Source organism: Thalassophryne amazonica, chromosome 19 (genome assembly GCF_902500255.1).
Source record: "Thalassophryne amazonica chromosome 19, fThaAma1.1, whole genome shotgun sequence".
Taxonomy (NCBI): domain Eukaryota; kingdom Metazoa; phylum Chordata; class Actinopteri; order Batrachoidiformes; family Batrachoididae; genus Thalassophryne; species Thalassophryne amazonica.
In genome coordinates this window covers 30,623,902-30,645,933 of record NC_047121.1, presented here as the reverse complement: position 1 = coordinate 30,645,933, position 22,032 = coordinate 30,623,902, and the positions used below count along the sequence as shown (strand labels likewise).

The window sequence follows — 22,032 nt, the reverse complement described above, 5'->3', positions numbered from 1 at the left end:
TTTTTTTTTTTTTTTTAATGACACACTTCCTACATCTGTACCGTACTTTTCTCAGGCATCAAACACACACACAACCTCTTTATCTGTCATAATACCTCAGCGAGTTTCCCTACAGTCGCCCTTTTCTGTTTTACTTCACTGTTCATCTTCAAGTAAAGATCTTCCAGCTGTCCTCCTACAAACGACCTCACCTTTTTCACTGTAGACATTACGGTAAACTGATTTCTGCTGGACAACATTCACTCCAACCCATAAACAGTTACAAAATCTGGACTGCCAACAGATGTGGATTCACCCTTCTCATTTTTGTGACATACACGGGTGATTCTTAGACTACGGGCACTTATGTCCTTTGATCATATTGTATGAAAAACAGAAAAAAGGGAAATTTCACACTTTTATAGTTATCTTTACAATGAAAGTGTGTTAAGAAATTTGTTCTAGTAGTCTGTGATGACTTTTTCACCTTTTTTCAGCATCATTATATGCAAATATTGCCGTTTTGTGCTTGTCCCACACCCAGACTTTTGATCTTCAATGATAAAAATGAATGGTAAAGAAACGTTTTTTCTAATGTTTTAAAATATCTCTGAATAAAATATCAGTAAAATAATCAAAACATAATTGGGGTATTCAATGTCATACAACTGTTTTGATTTTTTTTTAAACAAAATGTAGTTGTCCCACACTATTGCCGTAATTTCCACCACAACAGTGTAATGTCCCTAAACAGTTTGTATGAAAGATTGTTTGGGTAGTTTCTATGGAGATAAACAGTAAGATCAGAGCACATGTATATAGCGCCAAATCACAACAAACAGTTGCCCCAAGGCGCTTTATATTGTAAGGCAATGGTGTGGTGGAAATTACATTTACAAGGCCAATAGTGCCCGTAGTGAAAGAATCACCCACACACAGCCCTCTTATTTACATGGTCATGGACGGCGCTCCCTGGTGGACACCTTTGCGCCTCTTCTGTTCATTTCCACATTCCATCAGTACCCACCTCCAGCTGTTTTTCAGCTCTGCCGGTGGATTTGTGTGACATTCAAAAACAGCCAAAGAACGTTACAAAAATGTGACGCATGCAAACTTTGAATTTTAAGATGAATGGGTTGGACAATAGCTTTTTGTGGTTTCTTAAGGCTTTGGTCAAAATGAGTGTACTGCATTTTTAAACACTTTAACCAAATAAATGTGTAGTTACTGGTTTGACTGTGTTGACAGTATTTCTTAACGTAGAATTCTGGTTGTTTTGTTGCTCATATACAGTTACCGTTAGGTGACACCAGAGTACACAACTACACATAAAAAGACCCAATCTTACAGATCTTACCACACTGGCCCCGCCCATTTTTGCACATGATAAATGAATGGTGTCTGTTCCGTCAGACTCCATTTTCAGTTTTGTGCCAATGGGTTTGTTTTGTATATAAATCCAGCTGAACTGTCTGTCTCCGCCACATTCAACATCAAGACTCTTTTTGCAGACGTACAGATGCATCTCAAAAAATTGAATATGGTGAAAAGTTCAATATTTTTGGTCAGGTATTTGAGAGTGAAAATGTTCATATTCTAGTTTCAGTATAGAAACTAAAATACTTTTTAATAATTACGGCTGACAGGTCCACAAAATGTGTATCTCAAAATATTATATTTCAGAAGATCTGTTTAAAAAGAATTTATAACAGCAATAGCTAACTTCTGAAAAGTATGTTAATTTATGCATTTGGTTTGTGGCTCCTTTTGAAGGAATTCCTGCATCAGTGCGGTGTAGTGTGGCAACAGTCAGCTTCTGGCACCGCTAAAGTTTTCTGGAAGTCCAGGTTTCTTTGATAGCAGCCTTCAGCTAATCTGGATTGTTGGTTCTCGTGTGTCTTATGTTCCTCTTGACAATACCCCTTAAAGAATCTATGAGGGTTTGTCTGTGGGACCAATCAAGTACAGTAATACCATGGTCAGCAAACCAGGTACTAGTGGTTTTGTCACTGTGGGCAGATGCCAAGTCATGCTGGAAAGGAAATCAGTATCTCCATAAAGCTTGTCAGCAGATGGAAGCAATAAGTGCTCTATAGTCTCCCAGTAGAGGGCTGGGTTGACTTTGTGTAGCAAGGTGAAGTCCAGATTGAAAAGATGTTCCTGCTAGCTTGGCTAACGGGGAATTTCCCTTTGGCTGACCTGGTAGAGTTCTGGTCTTTAGTTCGAGCAGTCCGGGGTGTGATCCCACCGCCGTCCCAGCCACAAAAGGTCCTCCGGTCACAATTGGCGTTGTCGGCAGGATGTGGGTAGTCACAGAACATGCTTAAATGCACCTGTGACTTCGGGACGAAGTCAAAAATGGTGGGGAGATATGTAGCAAGATGAAGTCCGGATTGAAAAGGTATTCCCGCTAGCATGGCTAACAGGGAATTCCTCTTTGGCTGACCTGGTAGAGTTCTGGTCTTTAGTTCGAGCAGTCCAGGGTTCGATCCCACCGCCGTCCCGGCCACAAAGGTCCTCCGGTCACATTTAGATTTGATAAAACACAGTGGACCAACACCAGCAGATGACACGGCACCGCAAACCATCACTGACTGGACATGTTGCACTGGACTTCAAGCACCTTGGAATTTGTGTCTCTCCACTCCTTTGGACTCTGGGACCTTGATTTCCAAATAAAATGCTAAATTTACTTTTATCTGAAAAGAGGACTTCTGAGCAACAGTCCAGTCCTTTTTCTTCTTAGTCCAGGTAAGAAGCTTCTGACATTGTGGTTCAAGAGTGGGTTTGCTCCAGGAATACACTTGTAGCTCATTTCCTGGACACGTCTGTGCATGCTGGCTCTTAATTCACTGACTCCAGCCACACTCAAGGCTGTTGCTTGCACATCTTTTTCTGACCACACTTACCCCTCCAGTCAACCTTCCATGACTACTCTTTGAACCAGAACTCCGAACAGTCAACGCTTTTAGCAATGACCTTCTTTGGCTTAACCTCCCTGTGGACAGTGTGAGTGTCTTCTGGACAACTGTCAAGTCACCAGTCTTCACTGTGATTGTGGTTGTGTGTACTGAACCAAATTTGAGAGTCATGGTATTCATACTGCATAAACTGTGATTTGAAATACAGCATTCTAATATTTTCAGATATGCATTATCTATTTTTGGAGCTGTAGGCTGTAATTATCCAAATAAAATAAATTAAAAATGACAAACGTTTTCATTTCTATGTACTGAAACTAGAATATATAAAATTTTCAATTTCTGAAATACCTGACAAAAGAAGACTTCTTCACATTATTCACTTTTTTTTTTACATGCATCTCTATATAAAAATTTCAGTGTAGTTGCAGAAAGACAGAAAAGTTGCAACATTTCTTATGTATAATTCAATTGCACTTTATTAAAAATGTTGACAGTTCACATAACTTGAAACCATGAAGAAACTCAGCAATGCCAGGTAGGAGAGAAACTGTTTCAGCTTCAGTCAAAAAAACCCAGAGGAGGTGAGTTTGAAAGATCGTAACTGTGAGAACATCAGCTTAACCGATCTAAGAACGAATCCCAGGGAAAAAAAAATTTGACATGACCAAAAGCCTTAATTGCACAAAGCATGTCAAAGATTTCATGCTGGACAAAACTAAAAAAAAAAAAAAAGGGGGGGGGGATTTCCAGAGGGGGTGGGTTATGGCATGTGAGATGAACTGTCACTCTTCCCTTTAAACTCTATCGATCACCTCCTCTGAACATCTTTCACCTCTACAAGTATGCGTCTTCAATAGAAAGCTGGCATTCTGCACAAAACACAAACCAAAAAAAAAAAAAAATCCAAACAAACAAAAAAACATACTAAAAGATTTCCTTGGAGTAAATTATGTGATTATTAAAACAACAGTACTCACTCATGGAAAACAGTACAAAAGGATGAACTCACACAAATGTTGGAAAACATCTCTGTTCTCTTAATCACGGCAAAGGTCAGACCAGGGGTCTGTTCCATAAAACAGGATTTCCAAATAAGACAGGCTTATTTCATTAGTCTGGCTTACTGGAAAATAAGACAAACGAAATAAGCCTGTCTTATTTGGAAATCCTGTTTTATGGAATGAACCCCTGGTCACACAACCAAAGACGGTCAACACCCCAACATCAACAAGAGACTCGTAGAAAAGGGTCCTGAAAATCTCTCACTTCACTCAAATTCCTTCAAATAGTCACACTGTTGAACCAAACGTGCCACATGGGACTGCATCACGAGTTTCTCAAAACATCTAAATAAGTCACAGAAGGTCAGGTCTGGGAGCATCCACTACACCACAGAACCACCCCAAGTCCTGAATAATGACCAACCTGGCACACAACACTCACTCTGAAAACTCTGAAGCTATCTGTTGCAGCCAGATGAAATGTGGGTGTGTCCTTGGACGCCGCCAGCCACTGGGGTTCTCAAAACTGATGCATTTGTCTCCTGGCCCATGTCCAGAGAGATGCACCATATGCCAAGCTGTAGTAGCTGATGTTCCCTCACAATGCAAGTGATACTCCATAAATAAATGTTTGATAGTCAAGTTCAATACAATGGACTTTCTTTGGCATTCAGTCTTGACTAGGTATCCAAGACTGAATGCCAAAGAAAGCCCATTGTAGGTCACTGTTTAGTGCCAAAGTCTCACAGTAAGACAGGAAGCACTAAGACCCTCAAGACTTGGACCTTCGTTCTCTTACAAAGGTACTGGCATTACCAAACACCTCTGTCCAGCAACCTCTTGACTCCATAAACTCAACCCAAGTACCTCGCAATCTCAAAGACCGAGGACCCAGAAACATGAATGTCACTGCTGAGATAAATGAGTGTCTCTACAAGTTCGACACTTTCACCGTACAGAGAAAGCTACTGAAGACCAGGGCCCTCATTTATCAACCGGTGCATAGAAAAGGTTTGAAATGCTGTCATACAAACCCAATATAATGTGTTTAAGTATAAAAATATGTATGTATCAAACAGGTGAACACCATTCATACGCACTTCAGGCAGTATGAGGTGCTGCTAAATCCCACGTTCCAAAGCACATGCTTGTGTACGCTCATGGCTATTTGCATTCAGAAACGCCCTCAATTAACGGTATATGTTACCAAAACATCCATTTGTTGCTTGAGTTCCTCACCGGAGTAACACAGAGTGAAGAAAATTTGTGAGCTGGAGATCGAGGTGGTGTGTGAGGGCACAGCAGAATGATGAAAATTATGAAAAATAAATCAAATAAAGCACCACTAGGTGATGATGGCCCATCCACCAGTAGTTTTAAAGCTCACCTGGGGTAAAGAACATTCACATATGGTATCATGTTTTTTTTTTTTGGAATTTAGAAAATCCCTTAAGGACATAATTTAAAAAACTAAGACATTTTAACACACTCACCACAACACCTAGCATAAAACCTTCCAGTTAATAGTACAACCCCTGGCAAAAATTATGGAATCACCGGCCTCAGAGGATGTTCATTCAGTTGTTTAATTTTGTAGAAAAAAAGCAGATCACAGACATGACACAAAACTAAAGTCATTTCAAATGGCAACTTTCTGGCTTTAAGAAACACTATAAGAAATCAAGAAAAAAAGATTGTGGCAGTCAGTAACGGTTACTTTTTTAGACCAAGCAGAGGAAAAAAATATGGAATCACTCAATTCTGAGGAATAAATTATGGAATCACCCTGTAAATTTTCATCCCCAAAACTAACACCTGCATCAAATCAGATCTGCTCGTTAGTCTGCATCTAAAAAGGAGTGATCACACCTTGGAGAGCTGTTGCACCAAGTGGACTGACATGAATCATGGCTCCAACACGAGAGATGTCAATTGAAACAACGGAGAGGATTATCAAACTCTTAAAAGAGGGTAAATCATCACGCAATGTTGCAAAAGATGTTGGTTGTTCACAGTCAGCTGTGTCTAAACTCTGGACCAAATACAAACAACATGGGAAGGTTGTTAAAGGCAAACATACTGGTAGACCAAGGAAGACATCAAAGCGTCAAGACAGAAAACTTAAAGTAATATGTCTCAAAAATCGAAAAATGCACAACAAAACAAATGAGGAACGAATGGGAGGAAACTGGAGTCAACGTCTGTCACCGAACTGTAAGAAACCGCCTAAAGGAAATGGGATTTACATACAGAAAAGCTAAATGAAAGCCATCATTAACACCTAAACAGAAAAAAACAAGGTCACAATGGGCTAAGGAAAAGCAATCGTGGACTGTGGATGACTGGATGAAAGTCATATTCAGTGATGAATCTCAAATCTGCATTGGGCAAGGTGATGATGCTGGAACTTTTGTTTGGTGCTGTTCCAATGGGATTTATAAAGATGACTGCCTGAAGAGAACATGTAAATTTCCACAGTCATTGATGATATGGGGCTGCATGTCAGGTAAAGGCACTGGGGAGATGGCTGACATTACATCATCAATAAATGCACAAGTTTACGTTGATATTTTGGACAATTAAAAGGATGTTTGGGGATGATGAAATCATTTTTCAAAATGATAATGCATCTTGCCATAGAGCCAAACTGTGAAAACATTCCTTGCAAAAAGACACATAGGGTCAATGTCATGGGATAGGGTCAATATCAACGAGCAGATGTGATTTGATGCAGGTGTTAGTTTTGGGGATGACAATTTACAGGGTGATTCCATAATTTTTTCCTCAGAATTGAGTGATTCCATATTTTTTTCCTCTGCTTGGTCTAAAAAAGTAACAGTTACTGACTGCCACAATCTTTTTTCTTGATTTCTTATAGTGTTTCTTAAAGCCAGAAAGTTGACATTTGAAATGACTTTAGTTTTGTGTCATGTCTGTGATCTGCTTTTTTTCTACAAAATTAAACAACTGAATAAACATCCTCCGAGGCCGGTGATTCCATAATTTTTGCCAGGGGTTGTATAAGTGGACAATTATCATTAGTGGCCCTCCACGCCTTTCCATTCCTGTGATGTCACCGTGCTGCCACCTTTATCAGGACATAATCTTTACCAATGAAATTTGACAAGCAAAAATAATGTGTGACCATCATTAATATTACAAACAGGTGAACATTGAGGTGTTCTTTTGGTAAAGGTTTTTTTTTTATTATTATTTAAATGATGAAGTCAAAAGCCGCTGTTTAGTTCATATTAGTGTCTTTTGTTGGTTTTAACAGCAATGAGGCTACATGTCTGTTTGTAACTCGACATAATTACTAACTGCATACTTATTACATCTGAGAAAGGAGCAATGCTTTCCAGTTGCAGTTTCTCTGTTCTACCACTACATGCTATGCATTTGCATGGTCAGAGGTGTTGATGTATTTACAAACAATTCTAAATCTAAGATGATAAATTCTGTATTTTGTGTAGAAATGTTTGTATGTGGAGTTTAAGCACAAATATGTGTGTACAGCCGGTTGATAAATGAGGCTGTTGGACTTTAGCCTTGATCCAAAAGTCTGAAACTACTCAAATAAAATGTCAGATCAAGTGAATGTCAACATAAAAAAAAGAAAGAAAGAAACAAAAGTATAGGTTGCTCAATGTGACACATCACAACTGCACTCATTACAACAATAAAAACATTTCTTAACCCATGCCATACTGTAACTGACCCACCTGGAAAACATCAGGCAGAAACACGATCCCTCTGACATTGGCACCACTGAAGTTTCTTCAATTAAATTATAAAAAAAAAAGTTGTGTTTCTTTGTCTTAATTTGGTCAGTAAAAAGACAAATAGTAGACAGAAAAAGAGAGTGTGTTAGAAGGTAGAAAACAAAAGCACAACCACCCTTCTTCCACTAGGGTCACATGGTTGGATTCCAACCCTGAACGATGAGGATTTGACAGGCACCATGGTGCAGGAACGCTGCGGAGTGGGCCCAAACAATACCGCCCCCAATATGGGAGGTTAACAGAAAGGTAACAATAACGGGGCTTGAAGGCTCGGCGGGAAACATCACGTTCCCTGTCCGACATCCCTGCAAGATAACCAAACACAGTGTATCACTCAAAACCTGCTGCACATAAAAATCACCGCCTCCTTCAGGAGACTACAAACAATGTTGAAATTTGAGGTGCAGTTGGATTTCCACGTATACCTGCTTAGAGCCGCTTGAGCTTTTTCCAGTTTGGAAGTGAGGGTGGCGTGGTCGCTCCTCAGGTGCTGCTGCAGATGTTTCATCGTCCCAAATACCAGCGAGCATCCACGCCACTGTCAAGTCAAGACAGCACATGTCAGACCAGTTCTTTGTCTTCCTGCAGACAATATTTAGATTTGTCTTCCTGTACTAGCCAATCCACCTCGGATTTGCTGTGGCGACCTTGAGAGCAAACAATGGAGCAGCCGAAGGGACTTACAGTAGTGTTCAGAATAATAGTAGTGCTATATGACTAAAAAGATTAATCCAGGTTTTGAGTATATTTCTTATTGTTACATGGGAAACAAGGTACCAGTAGACTCAATAGATTCTCACAAATCCAACAAGACCAAGCATTCATGATATGCACACTCTTAAGGCACAATAATAGTAGCATCTGCTGTTGACGCTACAAACTCAAAACTATTATGTTCAAACTGCTTTTTTAGCAATCCTGCGACTCACTAAACTAGTATTTAGTTGTATAACCACAGTTTTTCTTCACATCTGCGAGGCATTAATTTTGTTGGTTTGGAACCAAGATTTTGCTCGTTTACTAGTGTGCTTGGGGTCATTGTCTTGTTGAAACACCCATTTCAAGGGCATGTCCTCTTCAGCATAAGGCAACATGACCTCTTCAAGTATTTTGACATATCCAAACTGATCCATGATACCTGGTATGCGATATATAGGCCCAAAACCATAGTAGGAGAAACATGCCCATATCATGATGCTTGCACCACCATGCTTCACTGTCTTCACTGTGGCTTGACTTCAGAGTTTCACAAACTGGGGGTCGTCTCACAAACTGTCTGCGGCCCTTGGACCCAAAAAGAACAATTTTACTCTCATCAGTCCACAAAATATTCCTCCATTTCTCTTTAGGCCAGTTGATGTGTTCTTTGGCAAATTGTAACCTCTTCTGCACGTCTTTTATTTAACAGAGGGACTTTGCGGGGGATTCTTGCAAATAAATTAGCTTCACACAGGCATCTTCTAACTGTCACAGCACGTACAGGTAACTCCAGACTGTCTTTGATCATCCTGGAGCTGATCAATGGTTGAGCCTTTGCCATTCTGGTTATTCTTCTATCCATTTTGATGGTTGTTTTCCATTTTCTTCCACGCGTCTGTTGTTTTTTTTTGTCCATTTTAAAGCATTGGAGATCATTGTAGATGAACTTTTTAATGATATTAGATAGAAACTTGCTCTTTTTTTTGCAGAAAAGTACACTCCGCGGACTTTCGAACCAGCCCTCCGCCATGCTTGTAGTACTCATAGAATCTGTGTGACGACGTGTGCAATGTGAGTATTTAATCAGGAACTGCTTCAGTAAGAGGGCCTCATACAATCTCACGTGGTGCACCAAAGAGTGTCAGTAGAAGAGATGCTTTACTTTACATTCACGGACTACGGTCCGTGAATGTTGCTGAATCCTCTCTCACTCCAACAATTGACGCGTAAAGTACCATTTATGCATATGAATGGGGGGGGGGGGTTGTTTTCAATGCAGGAACACATTCCAACAAGAACAGTCAACTCCATGGAAGTCCAAAGTTTGTGATGTGGCCCTTTGTGTAATAGCAGACAGAAATTGCTTTGAGATGTGGCATGATGACCAACAAAACGCATTCAACGAGTGAATGCCCAAAAAATGTACTCAGACCCTTAACTTCTTAAACTCCATCATCTTACCCAGCAACGGAAGTTCTGCATCAGGTCCAGTTTGACGGACTGGATGCTGCCATCATAACAGCCTGTATAGATCTGAAACACAAAATAATGATTCACATTTTTTACCTTAAAATGTACAGTATCCGCTTACAAGTTGTTATACACAACAATGAAAACCTACGCAGCATCATCCCTATGCACTGTCAGTCACACTTTTTTGTGCCGTGACAACAACAAAATTTACTACATTTTCGATAAATGTGAACCGAACATCCTGAATGATGGTACCTCAGTCTCAATGACTGTCCACATTACTGAATATTGATTATTGTCATTTATTGTTCCCCAAGCAGTCACAGGGTGTTTGTTGTCGTTGTCATCAGTATCATGTTGTTCTTATTCACATCCCTATCCTAAGCAGTGTGGTTAATGTCAGTGACACAACTGTCTTTATTCTCAACTAAAGTATCAGAATACAAATGGTAAATGGACTGCATTTATATAGCGCTTTTTCATCCGCATGAGACACTCAAAGTGCTTTTCAACAATATCACACATTCACCCCGATGTGAGGGTGCTGCCATACAAGGCGCTTACTACATACCGGGAGCAATTAGAGGATTAAGGACCTTGCGCAGGGGCCCTTAGTGATTTTCCGGTCAGGCTGAGATTTGAACTAAGGATCCTCTGATCTCAAGGCCAACGCTTAACCACTAGACCATCACCTCCCCAAAGACTTGTTTCAGTGAATATCTCTTAATTTTGTCAAGTGATAAGGCCAACACTAAGTAAACTGAACGCTGTGGCATAAATCAACAGCAGAGGGATGCTGTGTGTTTTGTGTATATTGCTCCTAAACAACAGATTCCTCACCATGTTGTTGTGGATGGCCATACACATCACCATGTCTTTGTGTCCACCGTAGACCTGTAGCTGCTCGCAAGTCTGTGCACAGAAGCACATGTTGAAATTTGTTCAATTTTTTTATTCTTCACACAGGCACACTGAAATATTTTCAAAAAGAATGAAACAAAACCAGATTTAATCTGAGACTACAGTGAGCATTTTGCAGATTCTGTGCTGTATGACTGCATGAGTGTAATTCAGGGTGTGGACAATGATTTGAAAATGAAAGTTGTTTGCCTTGCCTGTATAATGAAATATAATCCTCCATGATATCTTTAGATTTCTGAGATATCATATGTAAAACCTGTCTCCCTCTGCAAATTTTTGGCCCCAATTTGTTGCCCAATTTATTACAACGTTGCATTTCATACTGTATGCCGATGATGGACAATTATACATGGACCATTGTGACCACAAGATGGAGCCAAATGACAAGTATAAGTATAATCCATACATTGTGTTGACGAGTGCAACATACATTTCATATTTGTTTCTCCAAAACAGAAAACAAGCTGCACTGTATTTTAATTTTAGCCTTTAAATGCAATCTGACATCAAAATAACCAAGCAGCCAAATCTACATTCAAGCAGAAATGATTTATTTCAAGATGCACTAATAAAATAAAAATCAAACACATCTGTAAAATGAAAGTAAAAGACGCATATTATACCCTATCTACACAAATTACATCACTGTTGTTATTTAAACATTATTATTATTATTATTATGATTATTCGCGTTTTGTGGATCATAATGTGTCCCAACTTCAAAATCTTTTTAAACACATTTAAAACTTTCCCAATTGCTCATAATGTTCGACAACAATACTCTTACCGCAGATTAGACAGTTTTTCAGATCATGATTGTAATATCAGATTTTTTTGTTTTCCTTTTTGCACCAAAAAACTTACACAATCAGTTGTCAAAAATCAACAATGGGAGACCAGCTTAAAAAATTAAATTGCTTAATATGCCTCTTTGATCGCAGACTTGTGTAGAAAATGTGTCAATCAGGATTTTTTTTTCTATTATCTAATGACAGACAAAGTAAATAATAGTAAGAATCATGTACCATGAAGGCTGACATGTTTGTGCTGTCTACTAAATTTAAACTTATCAGGTCATCCTTTATAGCATGGTCAGAAAGAAAAGCTGACTCTCCGTGGCACATGATGGCTTAATCCTGAATTAAGCAAACCTGCAAGTCGTAGATGCGGACCAGTTTGTCGAGGCAGGCAGTCACCATCACCTTCCCCAAGACAGTGACTGCAGTAACAGCATGACTGTGGCCCTTATAGAAATGCACCAACTTCCCTGTCTGCAAGGACAAGGGCAGTTTTTAATATCAAACACATCACTCAAAAATTATAAATCACGACTCTGCAGCACCGCATTCACTGGTACATGCACACTAATTTTTTTTAAACTTTGAAATCAATTAAAGATAAACAGATGAACTTACATTGATGTTGTGTACATGGACCGAATGATCACTGGAGCCACTAAATACCAGATCTTTAACCACCTAAGGACAGAACAGCAACAGGGTGAGGTGATAAGCTCAGTATAAAAATAACATTCAGTTATTGTCCGCAGTGACACTGAAAATGTTATTTTAAAGTATGTTTTTTTTAGTTTGCTTCTATGAAAAAAATATACATAACAGGACAACTTTTCCCTGTCTTTAAATGCTAATATAGTACAGATGATTTCTGAACAATCACAAAATACACCAAATAAAAACTAAATATTTTTCAAGATCCTGTGAAATGCTTCCCCTACGATTGTCTCATCAGGTTCAATAGTCAGACCCACATAGGCAGCTATGAACAGCCGTGCACTCAGGAGGCTTATTTCAGCAAGACATTGACCATGTGTGTACATCAGCACATCAAAACAAGAGTGATCAGGAGATGACATATCCCCCGCCCAAAAAAAATTCAGTAATACAAAGTGTTGGGGGATCACCCAAGTACACGCTTATGCTAAATATGAATGACATTGGTCAACTGCTTCTTGAGATATTGCGCTTACAAGGGTGGCAATGACAAAATCTTGAATATCTTGCTGTGACCTTGAAAATGACTCCAAGGTCACCTTCATTGAATGGTGTCATGGGATCACCCAACTACACCCATATGCTGAATATGAATAAAATTGGTCAACTGCTTCTTGAGATATTGTGCTAACAAGCAAAAACTGACGGACAGACAGACATGCTGATCGCTATATCGCCCCATATTTCATACCAGGGGGATAAAAGCTCTGTGCCCTGTAATTACACAGTTCCTTTCTCTGTGTTTGAAGCAATATCGATGGGTAGCAGTGCAAAGGTCAAAACTAGCCTTTACACATCTCATTTATTCCCTGCAGCCATGGAAAGTGGCCGAGCTGTCCACAGAAATTCGGTTCTCTTTTTTTAAAATTAGTACTGTACGTAAATTTCAGGCCCGGCAGTGTGCCGGGTCCATACAATGGTAAGGTAAATGCTGCTGTGCCATTTGCCTTCTTGTTCAAACATTTCTGAACGGTTTTAAAGCTAAACTGAAACCAGTCGTAGAGACACCCAGAAACACAGAGCAAGCCTACCGTCAAGCAGAGGACAGTCTTCTTGTGTCCCTTTAGTGTGCGTAGCAGCAGGCCGTTTTTGGCATCTCTCACACTGATTGTGTTGTCGAAAGAACCCACCAGCAGGATCCTCCTGGAACCGTCCTGCCACGAGGCCAGACAGCTCACCGCTCGCGGTCCGTGACACTCGAATACATCCACCTGCTTGTTTTTCTGAACATCACAAAAATGTAAACATTTTGAAAAATGAAAACACTTTACAGAAACGGGTGCTTCCAGCCAACAAATCTGCATATGTAGGAATATAAAATGTCACACTGTTTTTATGACATGATCTAAACTAAATAAAAAATAAACCGACAAATAATGTCACTTTTACAAGCACTTGACTTAAGACAAATCAAAAGATTGATATTATTGTGATAATAGTAACAGGTGCTTAAATTCATCTACATTACCTGATATTGATCATAACACTGAATGCCTCAATATTTTTTTTTGTCTTATTTTGTCATGGTTCAAGACTTGTGCAGCAGAGACAACATATTATGAGTTGGTGGAGGAGCACCTCAGCATGTCAAACACCTGTTTCTAACTCACAACACTTTTTGCACTAACCAGAAGCAAGGAAGACATGCACCTATACATGAAATAACGAACTGGTAAAAAGGCCAATCACTACACGGGCACAAGCATAAACAGCGTTGTGGAACATTAAATTGATCACCTTAAGGTCAAAGGTCACCACTGTGCCGTTTCCCAAGCCAGCATACATAAACTTCCAGCGGTTGTGGAGACAGAGCACTCGGTCTGACAAAGAGAACTGCCGCTCGAATTCCTGTGTCTGTGGACACAAAAAATAATATAAATGAATAAAAACCAAAGGCACTCACACAACAACATGACAACAAAGCTTTCATGTGCTGATGTGAAATGTGTTGTCCTTAATGACTATAATAAATAATCAAATGCAGTTAAAGTTACTTCTTACCAACAGGCCTGCCATGATAACATCATTTATGAGACGATATATTGTCTTAGAAATAACTGTCATAAACAAAAGTATTATTTTAATACTATTTTATACCACTGATATAATAACATAAAAGAAAATAATGCAAGTGCACCATTTTAAAGAGGAATGAACTTTTATTCATTCAGAATATTTAGACAGAACTAGAATGTTTATATTAAAATATCCTAAATAAGTTACAAACTAAAACCAGAAAACCAAAAAAATAATAAAGTGGACCCTTTGGCCGTGTTAACCTGAAACTGCACTTAAATAAAAAAAAAGGGGCTTTAAACAGTCAATATACTGACTCAAAGACATTAACGGACTCTCTCAACTGGCTAAAACCCCAACATGCTTCCACAAAGTGGCTTTGAAATCAAGACCAGTGTGGTCAAGAAACACTGACTTTGGATTTTCTCATCATATTTATGTTGGTGTTATACACCTTGTACTTAGGGAACAACCCTGTTGTGTCTGATGATATGCGGACGTTCATGCTGGATTTTACAGTCGCAAAAATCCATTTTACGGATATTTGCAAATATCCGTTTTTTCAGGATATTTGCAAATATATGCAAATATTCGTATTTTACGGTCGCAAATACCCGTAAAATCCAGCATAAGCGTCCGCATATCATCAGACAACAGGGTTATTCCCATTCTAATCCAATTCCATCTTTTGCACGGTTTATTTTTCTGTAAGTAATTCGGTCGGCGAATCGTTGTGAAAGGGTGTGGTCTGCTTGTCAATGCTTACCGTAGCAACAGCATCTTCATGCCAAACTAGAAATTCTGTGAGCAGACCCACAGATTTCTCCATCACGTCAGCTGCACTGAATTAAATCCACGGAAAATCTATCAATCAATCCAGTTAAATCCACTAAATCCATGCATTTCTGCATCATCGTCGCTGCACTAGTTTCTGTTGCTCTCAGCTAACAGCGCCATTATTGACACCTGTGCAGCAATGCGGTCAGGGGAGTTGTACATCAAATGTGAAAACGGTTTAATATTTTGCCACAGTCTACTCAATATTTTATGGTCTGAAATCTCACACGATTAACCAATCACAAACCAAAACTAGAAGCACTTAGAGAGTGCAAACCTCCGCCATGGCTATAGGGTCACTGACCCTAAAGAGATTCCCTCCTTGGCACAGTGATCTATTCAACAATTCAGTGTTACAACCAAAACTATGATACATACACTTTTCTTTCCTGTATATTTGACATCCTTGACCATGAAAACAAACCACTAGAACTTGGAATCACTTTTATGTCTTTATTAGTTGAAAAGTTATTGTATAAAAATGATTTTTCGGTAATGGCAGTTTTCTTCTGGATCTAGCTCCATAACATTTGAAGCTACATCAAATCTGATGACACCTCACTGAATCAGTACAGATTCAGCTACAATTTGGTGTTAGTTGTGCATCTCTAGCTTCATTTGTCACCTCACACTGACACATTTTCTATTTTCCCTATATTTTTGCATATTCTGGATCACCAGATCTGGAATCCGGATCCGATCATCACCAAACTTTGTTGTTTGATAGAACATTTGACTATGTTATGCCTTAATTTTTTTCAAGCCTTTCTGCCTTGTTTTTGTGGCGTTAGAAACTAGAATGTCAAAATTCCCCCTATCACTCAATGGTGAAGAATCCTTTACAAAAATTCCCACTAAAATGTAATCACTTGTTCCTCTTGTCATTTCCAACCACTCCACAAAATTTCATCAAAATCCGTTCAAAACTTTTTGAGTTATCCTGCTGACAGAGAGACAAACAAACAAACGTGACCGAAAACATAACCTCCTTGGCAGAGGTAAAAATGTAATTTCATTAGAATATAAAGCACACAAAGATTACATCAACTGAAATGTGCTACAATATACAGAAGGAAGAAGGACTGTGTTCCTATGTGGCGTGGTGGTTCTCAAACCGGTCCTCATGGATCCGATCACTACTGTGGCTGGTGTGTTGGGCCAAGACAAAAGTACAGAACCTTACCATATGATGTGAACCACTCTGGCATGTCAGACGGAATTGGGTCTAGGATGCAGAGCCCCAGGAGAAACAAGGAGAAAACAGACAGTGGAAGGGCACCCACCAGAGCCGCCGAGGCAGCCTGACAAACCACCAGGGGAGTGGCCAAGCAGCGCCAGAACGAACCCAAACACTGCTCCCCCCTCACGGAGACACAGGAAGCAACCCCACACACCAGGGGAGGCACACGGAGCGCCGGTGTGAGCCCACAAAAGGCAGCACCCCAGAACCACACCACCCGGGCCACGGCCCCAAAAGGGAGGAGCAAGCGGCAGCGGGGACGAGGGGTGAAGGAGCCAGCACGACTGAACCCAAAGGCCGGGCAGGGACCACCGAGCCCGATCAGGGCGGGATCCGGCCCCCAGACAAGGGGCTGGAGCAAAAACACTCTTGTGTGCTTCCTGGCTATGGGGTTTTGCTCCCCCATCGCCCGAGTCCACGCATGATATTACATGAAACCTTCGACAAGGTTTTCTTTATTGGAAGGAGGGTTTTGATGTCTGTCACTAATGTGGGTGGTTCTGGTGGGCACTGATGCATCTGAAATTTTGACATCACTGCATACTTTACTTGATGGCAATGAATAAAATTTCGTATGATTCCAAATCTCTGCATCAAGTTATTAAATGACATGAACATGTTATTTTGAAAGAGGTGGTGAAGATGTGTGATTCTTTTCTGTTCCCATGTGCTGACATGAAGAGTTACTTTATTGATCTTAAAGTCTGGGTTGTGCCAAATAGGAGCATCTATACAGATTTCCATTAGTGAGTTTGTAATTTCTAAAGTTTTCCACCAGGCAGTCAGAGTGGAAGAAATCAATGGATTTTTGTTTATTTATTTATAGCGTTTAATGGAAGTAGTAATAAAGGGTAAATCTGAGAGTTTGATGTTGTTACATTCTAACTGTTCTAATTCTATCCAGGAGCTGTGGACTGGGTTGGGATGAATCCATCTGATCAAGTATTGTATCTGGTTAGCCAGATAGTAATGTAGAAAATTTGGTGCTTCCAGACCCCCTTGAGATTTATTTTTCTGAAGAGTAGCTCCACTAATTTCAGCTTTTTGTAATTTTTCCAGTAAAACTTTGAAAGGGCAGAATCTAATGGTCAATTCCTGGGTGTTAATTTGGGCTTTCTCCCTCAATGAGGTAAAGTCTGTATGGCCCAAGTCAGGTTTTTTTTTCCGAGGTGTTGCCGGAAGACAAAACCCACTTGTAGAGAGGCAAAACTTGACCATTTCCTTAAATTCTTTAGGTTTGTTTCCCCTGTTCTTACATGCAAGCAGACAATGATTCTTCAGGTAGGCCCTTGAATACGGTCAAAGATTTCCCAAATAAGTCCTATTATTGACTCCTATTTAAGCTAAATAGTCCCTCAGAAGCTTGCAAAATGAATTAAATAATGTTCTGGATTCATCTAACATATTCTATGGTGTTTAAAGAGGAAATTACTTGGTCTATGGAAATACCTGACCAACTGAAAGCTGTGACATACAAAAGTTGAAATAAATCTATCATGTAGCTATTATTTTGAAATAACTTTACATGAAGTAGACAATGTATTTAACTTAACACACACTGTTTGGTCACATGAAAACTTATAGCCTTAACCGTAACTAATTGTCCTTCACATATAATGTACATACAGTTGTGCTAAAGAGTGAGTAATTCATATCTTTATAACTATAACAATCATCAATTAGTAGAAGAAAATGATGTGATATATGTATATATATTACCATGAGACTGTAGCAGCGGATGGTTTGATCACTGGAACCAGAATAAAGACGATGACGGAGGCCGGGAGCCGCAGAAACCAACAGACAGTTCACTTTGGAGCTGTGACCCTCAAACACCTTTACACATTTATGACTCTGTAACAGAAACAAAAGACTTGCAAGACCACTATACTGGATCACAAATTACTAAATGCTGAAATCATTAATAGCGCCGCAAACCCTAGTGTTTAAAACCTTCAACTAAAATGTCTCTAAAAAGGTGCTTGACATCCCAACAAACACACAGTGCTTCATCAACACCCACCACCAGGTCAAAGACTTTGACAGTCCGATCTCCTGAGCTTGTGTACAGCAGCCTGTTGTTGATCTGCATAGAGTTCACCGCCTCTTTGTGGCCCTCAAACACCCCCTCAGTGGGCGTCTCATCCTCATCAGCGTTAGCAGTCCCATCTGTAGAACAAACACAGCACAAAGGCGGAAAATTGTACAACACACTTTAAAGTTTTTTCTTTTTGTATGTAAGTCTTTCGGGTATGAACCAGCTCAGATAATTAATCCAGGCTTGCAGATGTGTATGACCCTGAGGTGTGTAAAAAAACAAAAAACAACATGGATTGGGGTATGGCAATGGTTAAATGTACACATTCCAGGAAAGCCAAGTCCATTTGTTAATGGGTTCAATGTGCTGTGCAGCATCAATGCACATCCACTCATGGCTCTATGAATATCCTGCCCATAAAAAGTAAATAAGGCACAGCACAGTCTATTTCAGACTGCTCAGAGAATATGAGATTTCTAATTCTGGCTCAAAACACGAGATGATCTCATGTTTTCATTTTCTAAAGTACTGCACAAACATCTCATGGATGATAAAATAATAGAAAGGCAAATATATTGTGAAAACAATGATAAACTTCTAAATATCAAATAATTTATGAGTGCAAAGCATTAAACAAAATAAATGTCTCAGGTGACTATTATTTATTTTTAAAACAATTCTGAGGACTATCCCTGTTTGCTGTTTTTGTTGACTCATGCACTGGACTATAAGTAACCGTGTTCTTAAAGCCCATTCCAGTATCAATTAATGCTGATTAGTTATTCTTTTAAACAAATACAAATTTATGAAAAATACCCCATCGTGCTATTTTTACGACGTACATCTTTTAACTTATAAATGACAACAATGACCTCTTAATGTTCATGGTGTTCCTGTCTTGAAAGAAAAAAAAAAACATTAGCATACACTGCTGCCAAAAAACTCATGTACAACTTCATAAACATCAATTAAATCTCCCCTAATTCTATGGTCTTCTAGTGTAAATCAATTTTAATTCCTGTCATTTATCTTCATAGCTCAAATCTGCCAGTCTCCTGTGAAGTTTTTCCAAATACATCCCTGTGTTTTTAAAAACAATGAAAAAGCTTGAACACAATATTCAAGATGAAGTCTGACATACAATTTCTACAAAATAAGAAATGACTTTGATAAATACGAAAATGTCTATTATTATTATTCCCGGCAAATACCCCATAGACTTGGAGAATGATGAAGTAGAAAAATAACTAAATCCTTTTATTTGCCTACATTTTGTTGAACATGTCCAGTTATAGAATATCAGGGATTTCTTCTACCTGTATGAAGTACTTCATTTTTTGGCACCATTAAAACTAAAGCAACCACACCATTTAATATACTATACTTTAACAAAATTGACAAAATTCTCTTTTTTTATTTCACCTGTGGTCTTTTACTGACAAACTACGAATGAAGACAAAACGTGATGCACTTTTGCACAGTGCTATAGCTAAACATCAAAACTACCAGAGATGTAATTTTCGTGCCATTCTCACTGCAACAATGTATTTTTGCAAAAAAATAAATAAAATAAAATAAAAAATTGAGAATATTTACATTCTGTCTAAGTTAATAAAATAAATAAGAAAAAAAAACTCATTAATGTCTGATGGACATAAACCATTAATCCAGTAAGACAAGCAGTTTTTCTGTCATGTTGACAGCTTAGTTTTTTCTTTTTAACATTTCTGAGTGGGACTGCATTCTTTATAAAAAACAATATAACCCCTAATTGTCTTGTTTGAACAACAGGTAAACCTGGACTGATTTGATTGTCAAATCAGAATCAAATTTATTGCAAAGTAAGTTCTCACTTAGAAGTAATTTGATCTGGTGCCATTGGTGCATAAACAACAATAATAAAAAGAAAACAAAAAAAAACTTCTGTAAGTAAATCTGCTCTTTTAAAGATGGAACCCTGGATGGAAAAACTTTCTGAATCAGTTTTTCACACTTTACAGTTTCAGTAAGGCTGTGTGGTGAAGATGATCGTTGATTAAAATTGTTTCGCTGCTTTTTTACAGCATGTAGCGTCTGCTCTGCATACTTTTTCTTCCTCTCTCTCTCTCTTTCCTCTCTCGCTGGCTCCTCCTCTCTCTGTGAGTGAACGAGAGACTCGTCACTCTCACATCGTCTTTGCTGCTTATTTGAGCAAACTTCGGAAACATGAAGGCTTTCATCTGTAAAATAAAGCCTTAATGTGTCACTAGCTATGCACGCAGAAGGAGCTCTTTTTATTGGAAGACTTTTATTGGAAGTTTTTGTTCTTTCACTGAGAGACGCTGTGCTCTCTTACTCTCTGAGCTGCGGCGCTGTGGCTCTGCTCAGCTGGCTGCCAGCGGGGGAGGGACAAGCAGGCAAGCAGTCCGTTCAACACAAACAGACTGACTGCATTAAAAAAATATAACAGCGCTGTGATAACAGTATAATGGCGCTACGCCGTTGTTCCATTGTCTGGGGAGAACCCTGAGTTATCATGAGAAGAATTTGATTATTCCTTATTAATAAGCAGATTTATGCAGACAAGACCATCAATATCTAAGCAGCACATCTACTCGTCTTTAGAGAAGGGAGAGCTAGCCGTAATAGTCGACTATGACTATCTAACATCCGACTAGTCAACAATTTTTTGAGTCGATTAGTTGAAAGCCATTTATTAAGTTCATTTAACTCTTAAAAGAATAGACCTGCTGGAGCTGCCCCCACTCCCTTCACTCAGTGAAGAAAGTGCGTGAACCTCGGCAGGTGAGTTAGTCAGCTCAAATGGGTTGTCTCTACCTAGTAAATGAATGCAGGTATCGTCTTCATACTAATACTGTTTTTGTATTTGTGATTTTGTGCTTATATTTGTTCAAATAAATGTCACGTTTGAGTTTCACCACGATGATTCGAAACTGGATAAATTCATTCAATGTCAAATTTAGTTGCTGAGTAGTCGACTCATCAAAGACTGGTGGTGTTCATTCGGCTGCTCCTGGTATTGTTCAGGGTCGCCACAGTGGATACAGCCAGATCCACACTGGTAACTGGCACAAGTTTTACGCCAGATGCCCTTCCTGATGCAACTCCAGTTTTACCTGGAGAAACACACAGCTGCTGGTGTTCCAAAGAGGTCTCCCATCCAAGTACTAACCAGATCCTGCTCTGCTTAGCTTCTGAGATCTGACGGGATCAGGCTGACACAGAGCAGACCAGCTGTCGATTCATCAATGACTAATGGTACCCAACTAGTCAACTAATGATTTTCATTAGTCGTCCCAACCCTACTCGTCATGAGGTACATATGTTGTAATTATTATGAAGTGTCTATTGGTACCATCTTATCATGTTCACAAGATTCTCTTGAGACTCAGCAATGCATTTTTTCCTCTGTAAGGGACAAGAGTTTCACAGCTTTATTTAAAAAAAATAATTATTCAGTTAGCAGGGTGGCACGGTGGCTTAGTGGTTAGCACTCACAGTGAGAAGACCATAGGTTCAATTCCCGCCTGTGACCTTTCTGTGTGGAGTTTGCATGTTCTCCCAGTGTTTGCATGGGTTTCTTCCCACATCCAAAAACATGCGGGTTAGGT

The 22,032-nt window shown here is 39.3% G+C and overlaps 1 protein-coding gene across 1 annotated transcript in view; it reads right to left on the bottom strand.

Annotated features, from left to right (window-relative positions):
• Positions 1-6,857: 6,857 nt before the first annotated feature.
• znf106a (zinc finger protein 106a) overlaps positions 6,858-22,032 on the bottom strand; it is a 55,507-nt gene continuing 40,332 nt past the window's right edge. Inside the window, 10 exon segments of the mRNA XM_034194933.1 lie at positions 6,858-7,991; positions 8,112-8,224; positions 9,847-9,918; positions 10,699-10,770; positions 11,931-12,050; positions 12,195-12,257; positions 13,322-13,513; positions 14,028-14,144; positions 18,103-18,237; positions 18,407-18,552. Of these exon segments, the coding sequence (XP_034050824.1) occupies positions 7,970-7,991; positions 8,112-8,224; positions 9,847-9,918; positions 10,699-10,770; positions 11,931-12,050; positions 12,195-12,257; positions 13,322-13,513; positions 14,028-14,144; positions 18,103-18,237; positions 18,407-18,552 (1,052 nt within the window). The 3' untranslated portion in view covers positions 6,858-7,969.